General features: G+C 41.3%; 1 protein-coding gene across 5 annotated transcripts in view; it reads right to left on the bottom strand.

Moving 5' to 3' along the window:
* The window catches only part of DAPK2 (death associated protein kinase 2), a 48,928-nt gene that overhangs the window by 25,304 nt on the left and 2,565 nt on the right, over positions 1–21,059 (bottom strand). For 4 of the 5 annotated variants that reach the window (XM_062625898.1, XM_062625879.1, XM_062625915.1 and 1 more), the window contains exons 2-3: positions 17,214–17,311; positions 16,772–16,961 (exon numbers count right to left, since the gene is read on the bottom strand). In XM_062625898.1, coding sequence (XP_062481882.1) covers positions 16,772–16,961; positions 17,214–17,238 — 215 coding nt within the window. In that variant the 5' untranslated portion in view covers positions 17,239–17,311. The remainder of the gene's footprint in view (positions 1–16,771; positions 16,962–17,213; positions 17,312–21,059) is intronic. The other variant, XM_062625906.1, reaches the window with a different exon arrangement.

Below are 21,059 nucleotides of genomic sequence, written 5' to 3'. Positions count from 1 at the left end.
ATCTGAATTCTGCCAGAAATGTACTGGATACCCTTTAGCAATTCACTTTTGCCCCAACAACAAAACAGGGAAAAGACTTCCTTCCTTCCACACAGTATGCTTATGGATATTGGTACACTGCTCAGCACAAAGCTGTCTATCTCAGTTTGCTGCTACTCTAACAAATGCTAAGGACAACCAGTGCTGTGCCCTGCAATGTAATAGGCTTTTCTCCAAAGTGACTCCAAACAACAGATAAAAATCACACTTAAAGAGAAAGATATTTCTTTTCATGAAGGATCACTTGGCAGATTTAAACACCTGTGGTTTTTTTAGGTTTCTTTAAAATCTGTAATACTCAAATCAAGCAAAGAGCAGTGGGCATATGTATTTAAATATATATTAACTCCTTAGATTGATGAATGAAAATACTTTTATACTTGAATTTTTTTTATACTTAAATTATATGAAACCTGTATGGCTTGAGATTTCATCAGAAACTCTAAATTCCAACCCCGTCTTTACTAAAATCAAGTTAGGATCAAGATTTCTCACAAAACCTATGCAGAATTGCCTTCTCTGGACATAAACGCTCTCCAATTTTCAAGTTCTCCTTAGATCTTGAAAACTGAAACTCAAAACCTGACAGGTTTTAAAAAAGAGAACCTAGGTTAAAGCACTGATGTTAACCCTTTCAAACAAAACTGATGTAGACTCACTGCTCTCCTCCAGCTCAAGCACCAATGAGGAGTCAGAGCACTTGGTCTTCACATAAGCTTAAGTGAGTTCAAACATAAAACAGGTCAGTCCATTCCATTCAGGATGAGTTTCATTCATACTGCTCTCTTTCACTTCTCAATAGGAACCCCAGTGTTTTCACTGATTCAATGAAATCAGTAACTTTCATTCAAAGTATTAAACATTGTTAACAAACATGTATGCTCTGATGAACCTTCTTATACATCATGGTACTTCAATATTTGTTATTAATTTACCTTCCCACAACTAACTACTAGTGCAGACCTAGACATAATGATGTATAAAGTAAATAATGAAATGGGATGCAGAATCTGAGCTGGAGAAAGACAAGGAGCTAGCAAGGAAGGGTGACAGTGGCAAGAACAACTGCCAAGGAAAATGACACTAATAGCAGCATTCAGAGATTGTGTTTAATAAGTCTGATAAGCAGGCTGCTGCTGCCAAGTCTTGAAGTAAGATCTCTGCAGTAAAAGCTACAAGAGTATGAATGGAAAGAAAAGTTGACTTTTTTAATCATAGCCCACTAGATAGCTGCAGAGTTGAGCCTGTGGAAAAGGCCATGTGCTTCAGCCTGCATCTTGTGCTAACAGTGAGATGCAAAACTAGCAACCTGTAAAGACGGAACAGGACTTCAGTTTAACAACTTTTGGCTAAAATGATTGCCTCATGAAAGCTGCATTTTGTTTTATCAAAATGGGAGCATGGGGGAATTAAGCAGTATCTACAGAACCTCAGTGACTGAGAGGCAAGGAGCCTCAGCTCAAAACCATGCTCCATCCTTCTCATAATAATTGGAATGAGAAACATGGGAATTTTACGTCTACCACCCATGTAGCCCATAGCCTACCAAGCATTCCGCAGTCAGAAGGCTCAGGTTTTACCAAGGAAAAGTATTTCACTGCATCTCCACCATAGAGCAGAAATAAACTTTACAGTTCTACCAAACTGCATGGCCAGGAAGCCAGCCAACTCAAAAAACAAGAAACCTCCGAGAACAGTACTTGCCTAGCGTGTGTAAAGCCTAACATGTATGCAAGATCCCACCATCAAAAAACCTATTTTATCCAAGCCCTTGTCTCCTCAGATTCACCGGTCTCTGCTCATGTCCAACCACCTCACAAATGGACAAAACAAGACGGCAAGCTCCTTTTTACACCCAAGAGCACCCCTGTTCTCTCCTGCCATAATGCACTGTATGTTGGAGAACTCACTCTGCAAGAGCTGGCAGATCTCCAGTCTCAGACTACAAGTTTAGTATCAGATATTTCCTCACTCAGGGCATTATATCCAGACTTGCAAGGAAAAGATTCATCTTACAGATAACCTTAACCTTTGGCTACTGTGATTTTATCTGCCATGAGAGGATCTCTTTATAAGAATCACAAACAAGCTCATTAAATGCAACCTCTATGACTACACTGTGAGCTGTTATTGTGTTCAATATTATTATATCCTTCACTGGCTTGGTAAATGAGAGATGCAAGTACAGTTGGAACTTAAATTATGCAGCATACACAGCAATTATATTCAAAACCTTATAATTACATAATGTACTTAGTGCTTCATTAACACAGACATCTGGTTGGAGTCTGTCTGAAACCTACAAAGGCAAAGAAATTAAAAACTGAGGCTGCCGCTTGGTGCTCGACTGCTCTCAAAAGCTGACACTCCACAGCAGAGGCAGCCTCTCATTCAAAGGGTTCAAACCAAGCCCGGCAGCCACAAGTACTTTTGGTTTTCATTTTCGTATGTACCCTAAACACTTCTCAGGAGAGAGACAGGAACGGATGGGACAACTGCACTTATCCCTTTAGGAACAGTCAATCACAACTGGAATTGAGACAGCAGCCGTTTGTCAAATCCGTTCATTCATTCGTATTTCTGTCTCCTGATTTTAGCATTGTGTGCAAACCCTGGAGAACTCAAGAGAATGAAAATCCTGGTACAAAATCCCTAAGCTTGCCTTAAACATTCTGCTAAAGAGGTCATTCTGTAGTCCCAAGAGCTGCTCGTGTAAAACATGGTGGGGTTTATGGGGTTTTTGTTTGCAAGACCTGCATCTTGCTTGGCCCAGACTTTCTAAAGAGACATGATACTAATGTTGCTGTGTTTGCTTCCTTGTATTCTCTCTGGAGACATCAGTCTTGCCAGCAAAGTTTAGAGAGAAAATACTGGTTTATGAATGCTGATTATGGGAACGAACACAGTTACTTTTGCATTTAATAAGTTCAGTGATACTGTGAACTTTGTACATTTTTGTTTCCTTGAAAAGCTTACAAAAATGATTACATCACAGCATAGGAATTCCTGACTTCTCCTTTTACATAGTCTGGGACAACTGTTTATCACAATACCCATTCCCTTGTAATCTCCCATTTCCCCCCCGCATATATAGCCACTCTACCTGCTCCTGTCCCAGTCTTTGTGCCATTCTCTTTATCCCTTAAAAACACACGTTTGCAAACAGTATTTTCTGAGACAGTTTGTGACTGAGTAGAAGAGGCCGCAAACCACAGGGAAAAATACAAATGCACCATTTCTTATCCTAGGACATTTAAGAAAGTGACAGTGTAATTACCCACGATACCGTCCATTTCCCCCTCTTACCCATTTCCCTCCTTGCTGCAAATGCTTTGCCCATGTTTGTTCCTGAATTGCCAGGGTCTTTATTAAAGCATCCCAGGGTAATGCTCAAGTATTTTCTGACCACCTTAAAGACTGCTGTCCTAATGCAGCAAACGCTGTATCTCTCCCCACAAGTAGCCCAATGCTTTGCCTGGTACCAAAACCTTAAAGCACACTAAGAGCTAAAAGCTGGAGAAGGAACAGGCAGGGAGAAAAGTCTTTGAACAAGTGTTGAAGGGGTAGCATATTTCTCTGCTTTTCTACCACATACAGTGGAGAGTTCATGTGGAGGCTCATACAGCTGTGAAAAAAGAAGATGCCTCACAGGTATTTTATAATCATAGTCAGACACACCTTGAATTTCTTGTTAACTAGAGAGCTTGTAAAGCCAAGGACCAAGACAAGACCATTTCTGCACCTCTTAATGCATTTCCAATCAGCACACAAGAACCAAACAGCATCAGCTTACCAAAACTTCCAATCTAGGCTAGGAAAAAGTTGAAGAAAGGGAAGTATGTCTCTCTGACACCTGAGCTGGCAGCACTGAGAAATTAAGCCATTTACTTCATTTCACACGGGGAGTTTGGGGCTGATCTTAGACTTGAAACTAAATTTCACAGCTCACATGTCCAAATTTCAGCCAAATGTCTTCATGGGGTTTAGTATTTTGCTGAACTGAAAATAACTTGGCTCATACACATGTATTTACAATACACACGATAAGCTCAGAGGCTGACACTTCCTAATTCTTTCTTGGGTTTTTTTTTTTTTTGGAGAAATGGAGTTTGTTCCCTTTCAGAGCTATTTTGGACAGCTGTACAACAGCCCTGTCACAGATCCAACACAGGCTGTCCTCAACTGCGGTAACAGCTCAAGAGTATAAACAGCAGCAGCTGCAACCTGTCAGTTAGAATATAATTAGGTGCAACATCAAATCTGCCCAAATCCGTATGGGAATTGATCCTAGCAATGAAGACAACCTATTATTCACATTGCCACTATCATCTAGGAGATCTGTCACTGAATAAGAACACAGAGACAATATTACTGGCTGGTTTTGGAGCCCATCTTCAGAAGCATGCTTTAGAAGAGCGCAAGTTCAGCTTATTTAATTGTTGTGCAGTTCAGGAGATGATGTGGAAATGACGCGGGGAAGAGAATCTGGGCAATCCAGAATAACAGGATTCTTCTTGCTCTATTTTCAAAGTTTATTTTTAATACTGGTTCTGGAGGGCAATGCTGTGGGACAGAAATTGATGTGGCAACATGACAGAAGTGCAGCCTGAGAGCTTTGAATGCCTTAATGCGTAACAGCGGCGCTGCTACGGAGCATTAGAATAAAGACAGCCTTCAGCAGCTGTTAGTATGGGTAGGGGTTTATACGACTCTTCCTCCGATATTCCAGAAACACCACATCCATGAGTAGCTCTCATGAAACACTGAAAATATGTAAACAGAATCCTGAGCTGTCAGGCCAGGTTACCTGGCTCCAGCCAGGCTCTCCGTGGCCGGAGTAGGGAGGTCAGGAAGCTGCTTCCATCATTTGAGGAGAGCAAACCATTTCTTCCCCAAATACCAAACATCTGCTCCCTTTCTGCACATTCAGTCTATTTCTTTATGATCTGTCCATGTTAATCTTATTTTCATTTATTAAAGAATTCATTATTCATTTCATTTATTAAAGAACTCTAAAAAAAAGGATTTTTTTTACTATGACTTTTGGTAGTTGTTAAAACTTGAAATTCCCATAAAACAGATGATGCATTTGGACATGCTGACAGTTACACTTCTTTGAAAACTGAATCCAGCAAAGGAGAGTGCTGGGGCATTGTCAAGAGGCAACACTCAACTCCCTAGATGAGCCAGGACAATTTACTTTGGAACAGATTTGCAAGGGATTTTAAGCAGCAACCTCCCACTGACTGTAACAGTAATTAGGTTCCTACAGACTTAATAGAAAATAACACCTTAGTCTTTCTGTACTTTATTTCCCAAAGCCTGTAAAATGCAGATAATGCTACTGGGAAAAAATGAAATAAAATCTTAAGGGGTAAGCATACAGCCGGATCTACAAACGACTTTAATGTCTCTGGACATGATCAGAATTGCTGTTATTATAATTCATATTTTTATTCACACGAATATATGACCAGAAAGAAAACTAAAATAAAACCTAACAGCAGCTCCACCAGTCTTTTATCTGCCTATATTCACAAACAGACTACTGCGAATGCAAAACAGTTTAACCCTTCTTTTCATGGAGCACTTGCAAACTCACTTGGGAATCTGAGCATTTAGTTGGGCTTCCTTTTGTTTCCAAGTGGGAGGTGCTGGCTTGAGGCTGCAGTCTGCAAAAAGGAGGACTCGGCTCCGCAATGCCAGCACCATACGGGCAGGCTGTTGGAAGGGTGCAATCGCAGCCTACTGCAGAGGAGACACAGCAACACTTTTTCCTCAGGGTTTTTACTGGAAAGGTGCCATAAACATCTATTACTCTTTTCTGATCTTGGTTTTGACCTACAGTAGGTGCAGGGAGGTAAAAAAGTTTCCTCTTTTCATTTGAGAAGAACAGAAAACAGTGAGCTAAAGTACACCAAGCTACAGCCTTATGAACACAGTAATACTGATGTCAACACATAGAATCACAGAAGCACACACTGGTTTGGGTTGGAAAAGACCTTAAAGCCCATTCAGTCCCAACCCCCTGCCACAGACAGGGACACCTTCTCCTAGCCCAGGCTGCTCCAAGCCCCATCCAACCTGGCCTTGAACACTGCCAGGGATGGAGCAGCCACAGCTTCCTAATATCCAATCTAAATCTCCCTTTTGTTAGTTTAAAGCCATTCCTCCTTGTCCTGTCCCTACAGGCCCTTGTAAAAAGTCCCCTGTCAGATTTCTTGGTACATCCGGTATTGCTGCACCGGACAGAAAAGTTCACTAAACTGCTGTGGCCACTATCAAATGTTTTCAAGGGAAGTGGAGATGACCTTCCTTGATCTCCTCCCTCACATGTTTTGCTGATGCTTACTGTGTTAAGGTGACACCGAGCTCTTCGTAGCCTATTTCAGCTCTTGCTCAGATGTGCATTTCTCTCAAGGCTGTTAAAGAAACTGTGGTTGCTATGCCAGCCAGCTGGTTTTAACAGTGTCACTTCATTCCAGACAATATAAGGGCTTTGAAGGTAACTTCTCACACCAGAAGTCTCAGAGCCATACTGTGTAGGAAGACAACAAAACTCAAGCCTGATTGCACTTCAGAAGTGGATTAGTTACTGGGAAGGTGAAAGACATGCTGGAGAGCTTTCACATTTTTGGACTATTCTGTTTAAACTGCTTCCTCTCTGCATACTGAGGAGATCAGAAACACCTAGGTGCTGACCTCAGCCTGGGCAGAAAGTGGGGCTGCCTCAGGCACGTCACTTCATCCATGTACCTTACTGTGGTACCCTGTAAAACAACAGTCATATCCATGGGATGGAACCACATGGTTCTGACTTACGTATACATCAAACAACAAAACCACAATTCCAATGTAAGATGATTTTCCATAGAAGAGTAGGGTAAAAGTTTCAGTCTCACAGCATCCTTCCCCACTACCCAAAACATGCTCTATGCATCTAAAAGCAAGATTTGAAGGTGTCCCTGCCCATGGCAGGGGGATGGAACTATATCATCTTAAGGTCCCTTCCAACCCAAACCATTCCATGATTCTATGGCATAATTCACAGACGTGTTTGCCTATGCATAGGAAGCCAAAATGCAGCTTAGAGATCTAATTTTAGGTTTCCCAGGCTTTGCAAAGTTTGGCTCTTTCTCTAATTGGATGATACATTACATTTGGTCCCTTGACAGCAAGAAAAAAAAAGAATGACACCCCATCCTGTGTCACACATTCACTAAGCTCTGAGTCAATGCACTATCTTTAACCCTGAGAACAAGTTTATTTATGTTTACTGGCAGTAATCAGTTACTTGACAGCCTATGTCATAAGCCAAGAGAGCTTCACCTTGTCAGCATCCACTCTCCACTGCTCACAGCATCCTTTGCTTTGATCTTGCATAATGTATGGTTAGAGGTTAGTAAAAATCCTGAAAATATATCATCATGTGTACATCCTGAAGTTAATATACAGAAACATAATCACAGATAATAGTGTCCAGCTAACAGGAATGCAGGACTTCTCTACATTGAAGAGGATAGTTTATTTAGATGCAGCAAGGAAGGATCATTTATCCTTAGTTACAGCAAAAGCTTTCATGTCAAGTTTTGTTCATTGTGCCCATTTCCCACTCCTAAATTCAGATTGGTTTTAACTGGTGACCTCAAGCTTACAAAGTCTGGATCTTATTACTTTGCCATCTTTTTCACTCCTTTTTCTTGGAAAAGCTACATTAATGATTTCATGGCTGCATTTTTGCCAGTTTTCAAAGCAAAGCCCTTGGGAATTCTTGCTGAACGCCATTCTTAAAAGAAAAAAATATTAAGCTTGAAAAGCTGTTTTCTTCTCAAATTCAAGCGATCACAATTGCTCTACTGCACCTCATTTTATCAAGCTAAATACTTTCCTTACACTTCAGAGAGAACTTCTGCTATTGTAATGGCATTGGCATGCTCTTCCCAGCAGAGAACACAGGAGTCTGTTGGTAACTTCTGCAACCCAGTTGTATGCTCTCAGCTCATTTATGAAACACAGCTAAACCAAAGGCCATGCAAAGTTCACAAAACATTTGCATTAAAGCACCTTCCCATAAGTGTTCTGTAGGAAGTCTGTGGTTGCAACCAGAAAGAACTGGAAGCCTTTTGTACAGGGACTATAGCAATAATTGATAGCATGTTTTATTTTTATACACCTTTTTTTCTGTAGACTAAATTTCTACAGCAGAAATTTAATCTAAGCAGTGAACGAATATGTCCAACAGAGCAGTATTTACACAGAAACTAGAGTACAATAGCTGAAAGAACAAAACAGAAAGCCTAGCATGGCAAGGATAAGGGAACTGAAGGCAAAGTATCTTGCTGTTTCCATAAGACTTTATGGAATGAAACTAAAAAAACCCAAAACCTTAATCTGTTAAATGCTCTGCTGATGCCTCTTGTAACTTTATAAAGGGCTTTAAAACCAGCCACAGCCTTCACTGTCCTTCCTGTTGAAGCTGCAAATCAGTGAGGTTTGGTCTGTTTGATTGTTTGTTCTCCCCAAACAAATTGCAAACACAGTGGTGCTCTCTCCTGAAGCAACTACTGAGAACCTAAACTGGGGCAGATGCCAGACTATGACAAAATAATCTACAAGTCTTATTAATAGAGCATTTATCAGGAATTTTGCTTGGCTACTAAAAGTAGATAAATTCTTAATGTGTGTGAAAGATACAGAAGTAAATTTAATTCACACAGTGCTCTTCTGAAGCTTCCACACAAGATTATCATAGTACTGTCACTAACTTACCACAGCCCTGGGATATAGAGACGAAAAAAGGTTTTACAGTATGAGGAACAACTAACATGACTTCATTTCAGGCTAAGTACCCAGGCAGTGTCAGGATGACTTCTAATCAAACCAGTTACTATTAGAAAGTATCACAATAGCAGCACTTGAACAGTATGCTAATTTTTAAACCAAACAAGATGCACTGTTTCATACAGAAAGACAAAAACAACTCACAAAAAATCAGCTGCCACTTTTAAACACGCTGACGTTTTCACTCCCAACTCATGTTCAACTGACTGAATGTACAGTACTGTAGAATACAGTGACTTTACAAGGTAAGCTTCAATATTCACAACAGGGAAGTGGTGAGCACCTTTGCACATAGCCTGCCTCTGACAACGCTGCTGTCTGGCACCTTTCACCTGCATCTCTTTACAGCTTATACAAAGGTAACTGATGCATCCTGGCCCAAAACCACCTCTGTGTCTGCTGCCAGAGAAGAGTCAGAACAGGAGAAGAATATGGACTCCAGCAGAAGGATCTGGTTTACAGGAATAAGCAGAGAACAAATAAACCATTTGAAATTCAAAGCAAATTGTTTCTGAGCAGCCCTGTGAATTGTTAGTCTACCAGTAAAGTGACATGCTATCTGCATCACAGTCAATTAATGCCTTAAACACAATTTGGGGTCATTAGCTGTGAGTCAGGAGAAACCATGCCACATACTAAATTATCACCAGCACCTCCTGAAGCTCTTGCATGGTTTTGGAAACTTCCAATAACGCAGTGACCAGCAACGTGGCCCTTATCAGCTCCAGAGGTTGGAAGAGCAGAGTCTGCAGCCATATAGCCTGAGCCCAGTAATTCTGGCAAGTTCCTGATAGCCTGGCAAGCTTTTAATGTAATCTGAAGCTCAAAAAGAAAATGCACACGATAAAAAAAATCCCTGCACGTATCACACTTAGCTTTTTATTGAGTATCAGCTCTCTGAGTTGTAACAACTGAGCCCACAGACCTGGGGAAGGTCAGAGCTGACTCACGCTCAGCAGGAACAGCCAATTTGATAAGCTTGTTCCTTCTGCTGTGTGGAGCAACTCCAGGGCATATACACAACATGCATGCAGAAGGTTAGCACAATGTACTTGTGTCTTTATAGGTCCGAATCCAGCTCAATATGGACTCAATGTAACATACCCGGAAGCAGATCAATTGTAAGAGGGTAGCAGTATTATGATCAAAAGGTTAAAAGATTTTCCCCCTCCTCATGTGTGAAACAGATGGAAATCAAGATGGCATTTTAATAAAGATTTTAAGGAAAATATCTGTAAAGCCAAAACCACAAGGGGTTGCTCAAAGTCATTTCACTGCTCTTTGTGGATTCTTATTGTTCCAAAATAAGAGGTGGAAGTTATCTCCTCATCTTATTTAATCTTTACTATATTGAAGCAAACAATCTCCTCCAGCAGCAGGACAGGACTGAAACTACATTATTTGTTCCCTACACTCTTCCTGCATTGGAAACAGAGAGATCAGTGGACATTCTCTTTTTACGAGGGTTATAGATCCACAAAAATGAAATATTTAGATTAACTACTCTCTTGCAAAAGCTGTCAATTCTGTAGTAAGTAAAGATTACAAGTCCTGGCTTCAGGGTACACAGTCACTCACTTCTGGTGTGGCTGAATCTGCACTATGGGCTGACCAAAACAGGCCAGTGACTCCAACTCAAACATGCTGGCACTAGACAGAACAAAGTCTAGCTGTTGGAGTGATTTTGTATGCCTCCCCTTACCAAAGCGTCACTGTGTGTCATGCTCAGCTGTTACAACAGGTTTTCACTCTGGTTCAAAACCACTGACACAGAGTTTTAACAATGATTAACAGATGTCACCTGAGGTAAGTTAAGCTTGATCATCAGGTATGTATCTGCAAGTCCTATTCTGCACGATGCTAATAACTTGTCCAATGTTTTATCATTGCACTGTTTATTTTATGCGTATTTTTACTCATAAATAACATGTTTTCATTCCAAAAGCATGGAATGAATACCATACAGAGTCTATTTTCTCAGCTGTTCCAATTCCCATCTGCTTTCTACTGCAATGCGAAGTGGAAAAAATAGTTTTATTTTTTCAGGAATGGCAAAGCAAAGACTGGGATTAGGCTTAATATTGGTAATAACTTAATAATAGTGGTTAAAGACATCACTGAATACTACTACTGGGGTCGTTCAGCTCTAATTGTACTTTCAAAGCCAGGTATGGACTGAGAAGGTAGACTCACCTCTATTATCAGACTGTAACCATGGTGATGGTGACCATGTACCAAATGCCACAACTGTTTCAACAGAAGATTCAAGCAATATACATCAAACGCATGACATAGAAGACTTTTGTAACAAGAAATATTGACAGAGGTGCTGGCTAATGCTCAAAACTTAAACTCACATTTGCATCATTGGCTGACTTTGTGTGCATTGTAGGAAAATATAATCCAAGGCTATTCTTCAAAATGTGAAGAACTAATTCAAAGTACAAATTAGTCCAAGAACAGAGTTAAGATCCGTGTCTGAGAAAGCACAATACTGACCAATTTCTATAAACAGAAAAACCATTCCTAGTATGAAGCTACTGTGTGCTGTGTGTTCAGGGTAAATTTCCTGGCTGCAGTCACACCCCTCTGTTTACCAGGGAGAGCCTGCTTAGCTCCATGACATGACTTTTGATCACAGATTTCCAAGTTCCTCCCCTACACAAAATACATCAGTTATCTCTGCTTTTTGTTTTCATTACATAAACAAATATTTACTAGTTACACTGTCAGAACAGCGCTTACGTGCCAGGCCCCAAGGTGCCACTGCCACTGGTCAAATGTCACATCTGCTGTCCTTTTAAGCTTCACCCAGAAGACAAAAGAACAAAGTTTGAGCTGCTCAGTGAACGGAGCTGATCCTCCATACACAAGGCAGGGAGGAGGCAGGAACTTTTAGCGGGGGGGGGGGGGCTACAGGAGGCATAATAGATCCCTGACAAAAGATCTAGCTTGGCTTTAATCATGAAACCATACCCCACGTCAGCAGGGGCTGAGAAACTGAAGGCTGCCCAAACTGGTCAACAGAAATCACAGTGATTACCTTTTGCATTAAGACATTGACTGAATCATGTGGAATTTCTTCCTGCTTGGTTATATAGAACGCAAAAGGGACCAACCTCAACCAAAGCAAACACCTAACGCATGAACCCGTTTTGTTCTTTAGCAGACTCAGGATGTACAAAAGAGTTTGCTGAACTGCAATTACACAAAGAACTGAAGCACCTTATTCGAAGTGGAATAAAGTCCAGCAATCCCTTTGAAGTCCAGAGAGTGAATCAAAATTTCATATATTGAAAAGTCTCATCAGAACATGAAACATTGTTATGTAGAAATAGGAAGCAAATATAACCATGGAGAAGCAGCCTTGAAAAACGTTACCACCATGAAAACAAAAGAATAAATGGAAGCATACATTGCACCAAACACATTATTTTTTCATCCATGTGACAAACACAAGTTTGCTACATGTGATCATGCGATACATGAGCTACCCAGTCCACCAAAACACTTAACAATTAAGACTTGGAGCTCAGCAAATCCTAAAAGCTTTTAAAATGAAACTAGATCACTGAGGGCAAGGAGGGGAATAACTCTACTTGCTCACCAAAATGGCCTTTCAATTATTGTATCAGTGACACGAAGGACCATTGCTCTTGCAGTGTTACAGACATGCCCAGCTGCCTTCTTCAGAGGCCACCATCCTGTACCAGCAATAAATTGTCTGCATTTCCCAGCAGAGAGGTTTTCAAAGCAGCATTTGAACAAAATGCTTTTCCTGGTTTTCATACACACTGAAAGACTTAGTTTTGATTTCCTATGAAGATCAGTTCATCAGACTATGCATCTTGCATCCATACCATATCTCCTCCTCTGCAGAAAACACAGCAAAGGGAGACAAAAGCTGGAGAAAGGAGTATGCTGCAGAGAATTGAGTTGCAGTGAGCAGAACTCTGTCTCAGGACATTGCTGTGCCAATCTCGCACTGCCCACTGGGAACACGCCTTCTCAACAGACACTGTCCTGAAACACTTCCCAACAAGCTCCATGAAGTTTCCTACCCTCAGCCCCAACCTGACATGTAACAGTGATGCTGTCCAGAAGGCACAAATGTCAACAGCCATCTACAGCCTGGCTGGCAACACATTAACGTAAGAGATTAATGACTTTATGGTACAACCTTTGATAAATTACACTGTACATCTCTGAAATTCCAGCACACACTGGGCACCTACCACCACCAGCAGTGTCTGTCAGTACAACTGGAAAAGGCTTCTGAGGTTTGTACAGGAACTCCTTCTGTCCAGCTAGACAGAGCTACCCATCCAAATCACAAGTCCCGAAACATTCTGTTGAAAGCCTCTCCAGTAAGCTTTACTGCTGCTGCTTTCCTGGAAAGTACATCACTAGCACAGTACTCCAGTTCTTCCTTCTCTTGGCCTGCTTTGGCCTCCATATTAAGAGTCTCCATTCTTGGTTGTCTCTTACTGCATCTCCCTAACCACAAGAACAAGCAGTTATATGACCTGATGCATATTCCCAAGAAGTAAAGTTAGCCTTCACCTTCTCACATCTTTCAAGTAGCATCTCCATTGCTTTGGTGTGCTACCAGAGGGATCTGCTACAAACATTCCTGCGAATGGCTTACACCAGGATCCTTCTGAAAACAAGGAAAACTGCTAACAGGCTTCTTACAAAGTTTATTAAAATTAATGGTAAAGGATGCAGTCTGCCATTACTTGAATAAAAGTGACACTTAGCAACAACTCATATTTGAGGAGGGATACACTTTGAAAACATTCCACAGAAAATAATTTCTTTAAGTATCTGGTTTTGATCAACAGCTCAAACATAGAAAGAAACTGAATCTGCCAGGAAGCCTGATGCCTTCAAACAGTGATAGCATTAAATGCCTGGGAGGATTGTATAAACTACTCCCAAATCACACAATCCATTGCCCTTAGAAGGGGAAAGAGAAGAGAATCTTCTAATACCTCTTCAGGCACCAATTACATTATGCCATATTGCTTTCTAGCTCTTCCAGACTAACTAGTATCACCTTCATCTTCACTTGAATTTTCTGAATTCTTCCCTTCTCTTTGCATAAATTTTGAAAAATAAAGAAAATTCTATTTCATTCATGTAGCACTGAGCTGTATTATAGAGCTCAAGAGGGTTCTTCTTTATTTGAAGATACTGAAATTCACTAAATTCACTCTACAGGCTCCTCCTCTTTTTAGGCTCCCTTTCAGCTCCTGCTCAGTCCCCACAGACTTCTCTCTTACAAACCGAATCTATCCTGCAGGAAGTAACTGTGAATATACATCCATGATAACAAAGTACTGCACTTTTTCAGCACAGGCCATGCTCAGCTTCCCAAGTGTAGCCACTATCATGAACAAGCCCATCAGCAACTTTTTTTCTCTAATGCCACACGCGTAACTTCTTGTTCCCTGTATGAACCCTTTGGAGAAGTTGAGCAACTGAGGTGTAAACCTGAGATTAATACTTGAAAGACTGAGGGAATGTTGGAGCTAGGCAGCGAGTTACAGCACACAGCTGCAGCTATGGAAAACCTGCTCCCCCTTTCTGCAAAGAGCTCTCTTTGACACATTGCCTTGGCACAGAAGACAACTGCATTTCCAGCATCCTCTGAGGTGCTTCTAGCTCAGCAGTGATTCTGAGAAGGATCTGGTTGAGGAGTCCACAAATGCACCATTGGCAGGATCTGAAGAGCCTGTGCTGTAGCTACCTTCAATGCTGCACAATGACAGGAGAGGTCTAATTTCATCAGCAGACCAGATACATACAAACCTTGCAAAGGAGCATCTGCAGTATATAATAGGAGCCTCCTTTCCCAAGTGCTGTGCAAAGACTTTCAGATAAACAGGTGCTGGCTCTGCCAGCAAGATCCTGTATTTTATCTTAAGACTGAATCCAAGCTAGAACAAACATTAGGCCTGTATTAATGACTACTTTTGTTCTCCAGAAACCACAAACTAAATTAGGAGGACACGAACAGGACAGACTCTTCACAGACACTGTTTGAAAACCTTTGTTTTCTAAGAGACTTCTGCTGCCAGAATGATAACAGATTAATCCGTTTACCTGCCTGTACCTGACAGCAACTAACAGCTTGTTGCAAACATACTGAACTAATAAAGGGCATCTACAGGTTCTAAGGACATCACTCGGCACTGGATTCTTGTGTTTCAGTCACCACAACCTGTCTACTGTGTTATTTTCATTCAAACAAAGCAAGGTATCATCTGCCACTAGCCAGTTACTACTCAGAGTTATAGAGGCATGATAACCCAGTGACACCCCACATACAGCATGCAGTTGAAAGAATAGGTCTAGCAGAGCTCCCCACAAAATCTGAAAATGAAAATACACTGATGAAGACAGCATGGCATATTTTTCATGGGCATGCATAAAGTATGTCATTTGAACACCAAGTAAGGGAGCCAATTCCAATCTTGCTGCCCTCTTCTCACAAATTACCATCACAGAGCTTTCCTTGAAAACTCACAAGCAGCAGCAGAGGTCTGCTTGTTACGATTCGCCTTCTTCCTTCAGGTTTTTAAGGGAACACTTTTGCCATCAAGTAGACTTGGATTTCTCATCTACAAGATGGGAACTAGAAAATGGTTTTGTAGTGGAGCTTAATATCCCTCTGTTACATGAGGATGGCATCTCCTCATGTATACACTTACTCCCCTTCTGGCTTATCTAGAGAAGGTCTTTCTTGCAGAGAATATGACTACATCTGCTTAAAAAGGCAACAATTTCAAATTCTATGTCTGAACATAGTCTCCCTTTTACCCAGCCCATCATCCAACATGCTGTGAGTACCAGCTCCACAGCATAACACTGGAAACACATGTTTCTGTGACATGCAGCCAGAGAAAGAGAAGGGCTGATGTGCCCACGCAAGCCCTAACCAGTCTGAGGCCTCTCAGGCAGAATCAAATAGCAAGGGCCAGCCTTTCCCAGGTTGTTTCAACTACACTTTGCCATTCAAAAGGCCTAATAGTCATCAGCTTGAAAAGGAGAGTGAGGTTCATCATCTCAAAAGACACTGGATTTCCCAATCCAATTCTGGAACCAAAGTAAAACTATGCTATGCAGCTTCCAGTTTCTCATTTCAGCAGTTGGACTGTTACAGCACATACCTCCTAGGTTAAAAAAAAAGCACACCTTTTACACCCTGCACGTACACACTGAATCTCTTTACTGCTCACTCGTGTCAGATTTTCACTCTCAGGCTGATGTTCTCAGGACCAGTCACTACTCAAAAGTGAGCAGTTACAGAAAATGCAATAGTTGAGGCCTTCCTGAGAGGAAAGGGAATGAAAAAAACCCAACAAAACAAAAACCTCAAGCCCAAACCAACATCTCCCCTTCAGAGAAATCTTCTCAACACCTCTCAAGCTGAAATAGCGGGGAGTGGAAAAAAAAAAGAAAAAGCTTTGGCAGGAAAACAGCTTCAACTGAAGTGTTTTAATGTAACTAAATCAGTGGCCCTTGAAAAAGCGTAATTGCACATACACGGTCATTTATCAAAACCAACTGCCAGATGCTGGAATGAAGCCAACATGTGTATTGCCCTAATTTAACTATTTGCATATTAAAAAGAAAATCACTGGAGGTTTGGACACTGAATGGAAACCAGCTATCCTCACCCAGAGTGCTGTGTGATCCTGGGGGAGCCCTGGGTTCATCCAGCAGAGCATTTAAGCAGGTGCTTATGGTTATAGCATGGTAATAGCCCACAAACACCAACTATAATTAATACCTGCAGATAAGCCTTTCTAGATTAAAGGTTATATACAGGTGTTAACCAGTCCAGCTGAAATTTTGACAGGTAAATCTTTTCAGGAATACATACACAGTGCTCTGCAGGCAGATCTGAACATATTCTGTCAGTGCTGGGAGCCAGCTGTGCAGCACTGCTACAAATAGCAAGCCAAATTTAAGTGCTGCATCTATGACAATGCACCGTGAGTTCCTGTTTCCTACTTGGTTCAGAGCACAGGCAGGTGAACTCAGTCTAGAGAACAGAGAGAGATGACATCTATCTACAAAAAACAATGTAAACTTGCTTCTTGTTGTCCTAGTTACAAGAAAACAAACAGAAAACCAGTTAGCACATTTAACGTGAAAGAAAAAGAAATATCCCAAGTGCAGTTTTTGTACAGGGATGTGTTTGCGGCGTTGCATATTGCAATTGTTTTAGGCCATCATGCAGAGCCACTGTTTTAAGATGTGGTAAACACGCACCCCCATGTGTCAGCCCATAGAACACTGTGGTGTCATCAGCACAACCTTACCTTCCCAGCTCTTCCCCGATTTCATAAATGTCTTCCACCTTCTGTTGCTTGAACAAAGCCATACCTGGACTTTTCATTGATGCACAAAGATGATGCAACTAGAACATGAAGAAATAATGACATTCAGCATGATCTTCGAATAGGCAAAGAATCAGTAAAACACATTTCTGGAAAAGTCACTTTGGATCCATTGTAGCTCATTCATGGCCAAAGTTACCACTGAGCAATCAGAATTATTCAGTCTCAGCCAAATCGCAAAGGTCCAAATCTGGAAAGAGGTGAGCACCTCTAAGTGAAGAGGGTTCTTGCCTCTCCCAGAAGTACCTGGGCATATACTGAACCAGAAGCACAAAACACACCTTGAAACATAGAGGTGACAGAAGTAAAGCAGCTAATTAATATTTTGACAAACTTATTGACAACAAAGCACCTGGACTTTGCTAAAGAGATCTATCTTGAGAATCAGCATCACAGGCTTCTTCATTAAAGTGTCAGCAGGCAGACCATGAACCAAGGGACCATAAGGCAGAGTTTCCTTTTTCTCATGTGTTTCTGAAGTGCTGGTGTAAAACTGAGGTCAACACAGACGGACTTCAGAAAAAACAAAGGACAAAGACAAGCCTTGCTGAAAACCCCAAACCTTTTGCTCAGCCTGAATTGCAAGATTAAGTTCTGAGCAGTTGCAGAAGTCAAGTATGGGAAATGCCCACATATGAAGAGATACTGCTGAGACTTGCCCAGACTGTAAATCCCTCAAGCTGACTACTCCCTTCATCAGAATCCAAGGTACGTGGCAATAAACAACATTAATGCAAACACACCTGAAAGGAAACCATTGTTCTAAGAAAGAGAGAGTTTGTCATTCAGAGAAGCAAGTTAAAAACAGTGCTTTGAGAATGGGGAACTCACCCAAGTTGCCTGTGGGAACACAGTCACTTCTCATTTGATTGACAAGTTTACTCATTTCCCAGCATCCTCCAAAGAACATACCTAGTTCTCCAGATGCATAGAATCCACACAATTTTATCTCAAATATATCATTCATGCATCCAAGTCAGCCTACAGCCTTGTATTTGAAGGCTGAATACAAAACTGTTCTTAAGTGTTCAGTCCCTTCAGTAGTGCTGGTGTTTCTAATGTCTATCACTTCCATTATCTTATGCTGCCTTCCACTGTCATTACTTCTCTTTTTTACAGAAATCTCCCCCTGGCTTTTGCCCAACAACAGTTAGCACAAGCCCAAAACAGATCATACACTGGGTGATCCAAGACAATTGTTGTTAGCAAATACACAGAGTAAGGATGAGAACAGAATAGCAGATAACCTTCACACACTTAAAACTTAGTTGAAAAAAAACCACCTTCACAAGCATAAACATAGCCCTCCCCAGTATATATATTATATACTTGGGAAACTAAGTTGATTCCACATTCAAAGATTTAAACTACAATGTTTTTGTTGGACTTCATTTGCAAGCACAAAGAACAAGTATATCAAAGGAGGAAATAGAGCCTGAAATTTTTTTCATTATGTAATGTGAATGCATTTCCTTATGCTGGCCAGTGAAAGCAGACTGAATTAGAGATGGTCATTCACCTTTAACTCGGACAAAGAAGTTGTATATTCACAATCTCAGGAAACAGCAACAATCAACTTCGTCTTCTGATACACTCTTTATGCTAACACTTGTAGAGCATGTGCCCAAACAATATCAGTACAAAGAGCCAGGCCCATTCCAACCACTTGGGGTCTGCATCAGGTCTCATTAAAACCAGGACAATGGGGGAATCTGCTGCAGTAAGTTTTGGGTCAGGGCAGAACTTTAAGAGCTCCAAGGCAAGCTTTACAGAGGAGATGAATAACCTTCTGTGTCCTTCCACAGAAGATGCCATGTCTGCTCCTCAACGATACCATACTGGGACCATCTCTTCTGTATCAGTCTCTTTGCTCTAGGTTTCCTAGCAGTAGAGGCCAGCTTCTACTCAACATTCACATTATGTACTGTGTTTTCATAATGATGCTCCACAGTATAGCACATGCATAGGATATGGTACTTCACCTGTATCCAACACCTCTTTACGCATCCCAGACATCACAAGCTGGCAAAGCATAATCCTGCGCAAATGATTTTCCTACAAACATGTAACAAAGTTGTAGCAGAACCAGAAGACACAGAATACAGACCCCTGAGATTCCAGTTTCAGGCACTAGAAACATGTCCTGCCTAATCTCTTCACATTCCTAAACTTTGTCATGCCATCCCTAAAATCGGATTCCCATTGTGACCTGAGGCATCATTTTGAATGCATGTACCTTACATCAGTAGAGCCCCAACGAAGATATTCCTTTTCCAGTAGGTAAGTGCCTTTCAGTGCAGCTGTGTGTAAAAGAAAGCAATCTGAAGAAATTCACTCTTCTGAAGAGGCTGACAGAATATGCCTTAAGAGGAGCAGAAGAAAGTTCTATTTCTCTCTTTTAAAAGGCTTTCCCTGCATACGTAAGTTATTATCCTGTCATTACCGAATTATTTGACAACCAGTAGCTGGCCCTCACGTGGTAAATCCATGATAAATATCCACCCACCACTGAATGACAGTAGGATTACAAAAAAGAGAGGCAAGAACAAAACTGTGGGATCCTTTGGCTGGAATTCGCCTTGCTTTTTTTTTCCTCCTTAGGCTATCTTCTGCCCTAAGGAAACCAGTTTCAAGTGTCTCAGGTAACAGCTGAATAATCTTACTTTCTCAAGTACACCTGACATCAGCTGAATCACTAAATCATTTGCGAAACTCAGAAGCATCCCTTGTGGCATGTTTTTATATTACAAAATAATAGTTACACTTAAAACAAGATCCAAAATACATTAGCATAGACCAAAGGAATAACTTCCCTTTTAAGTTGTTCTTCAAAACTGAGAAGTGACCAAAACCATTTAGAATCAAAGCTGGACTGTGTAAAATTAGCAATTTGGAAAAAAGGGGGAAGGGGGAGAAAAAAAGAGACAAAATCCAAATCCACAAAACAAATTCAAGTGCTATTATCTCCTCATTTTGGTGCCTTATGCTAAAACTAAACAGATTCTTATAAGCATTAGCGTGCTCCTCTTTCACCCTTCTCAAAGCTTTTCTCTCTTCTTTTTTGTCTGAGAAAAGACTAATTCTAATAGCAAAAACCAAGTAATTTTTACCCTCTGCTGTCAAATAAAGGTAATCAAAGCACAGTTAAAAGCTAGATTAATTTCAGCAAACCCCGATTTTTACCTAAATATTTTCTTGTCAGAAGACAACAATAGCCTAATTTTTTTATGCCAGAAAACTGAGACAGCTGTTACTACCCGTGTGCCTGTGGAGGACACAAAAGACAGCCAACACCAGAGCACTTCAGTCCCATGACAGAATCCTGCCATTAACTCCCAAGGAATCACTTTCTGACCTCCCAGGTTTACTCTGCAACACTTAACACATGTGGTGAACGACCAAAGACTGCATTTCCAAGTCTCCGCTTCAAGCATACACAGCAAATGTGTTAGCTCTGCAGCTAATTCCAGCCCCCAGCAGACAGCTAACTGCCAGGGCTGCTGCTGTAACTGATACCAAAGCCCCTGGCGTGCCTGAGCGATGAGCGCAGTGTGAAGGCTGGACGGGCAGGGCGCAGGGGGAAGCCCGCAATGCCAGGCATGCTGGCACGGCATCGCAGAGCCCTGCTCCCCGTCCCCGAGGCGCCTTCAAGGATTACTTCTGCAGATCACACACATCGCTGCCGCAAAGTCAAGGGAGATCAAGCCTGTGCTATCCACATTCCTTAACACAAGCAAATAAAGGATGCAGGAAAGTCTGAAACTACAA

This window comes from Pezoporus occidentalis, unplaced genomic scaffold, assembly GCF_034315485.1.
Source record: "Pezoporus occidentalis ecotype Australia unplaced genomic scaffold, CSIRO_AGI_Poc_V1 ctg11, whole genome shotgun sequence".
NCBI lineage: Eukaryota > Metazoa > Chordata > Aves > Psittaciformes > Psittacidae > Pezoporus > Pezoporus occidentalis.
This window is presented reverse-complemented; position numbering and strand designations above follow the sequence as displayed.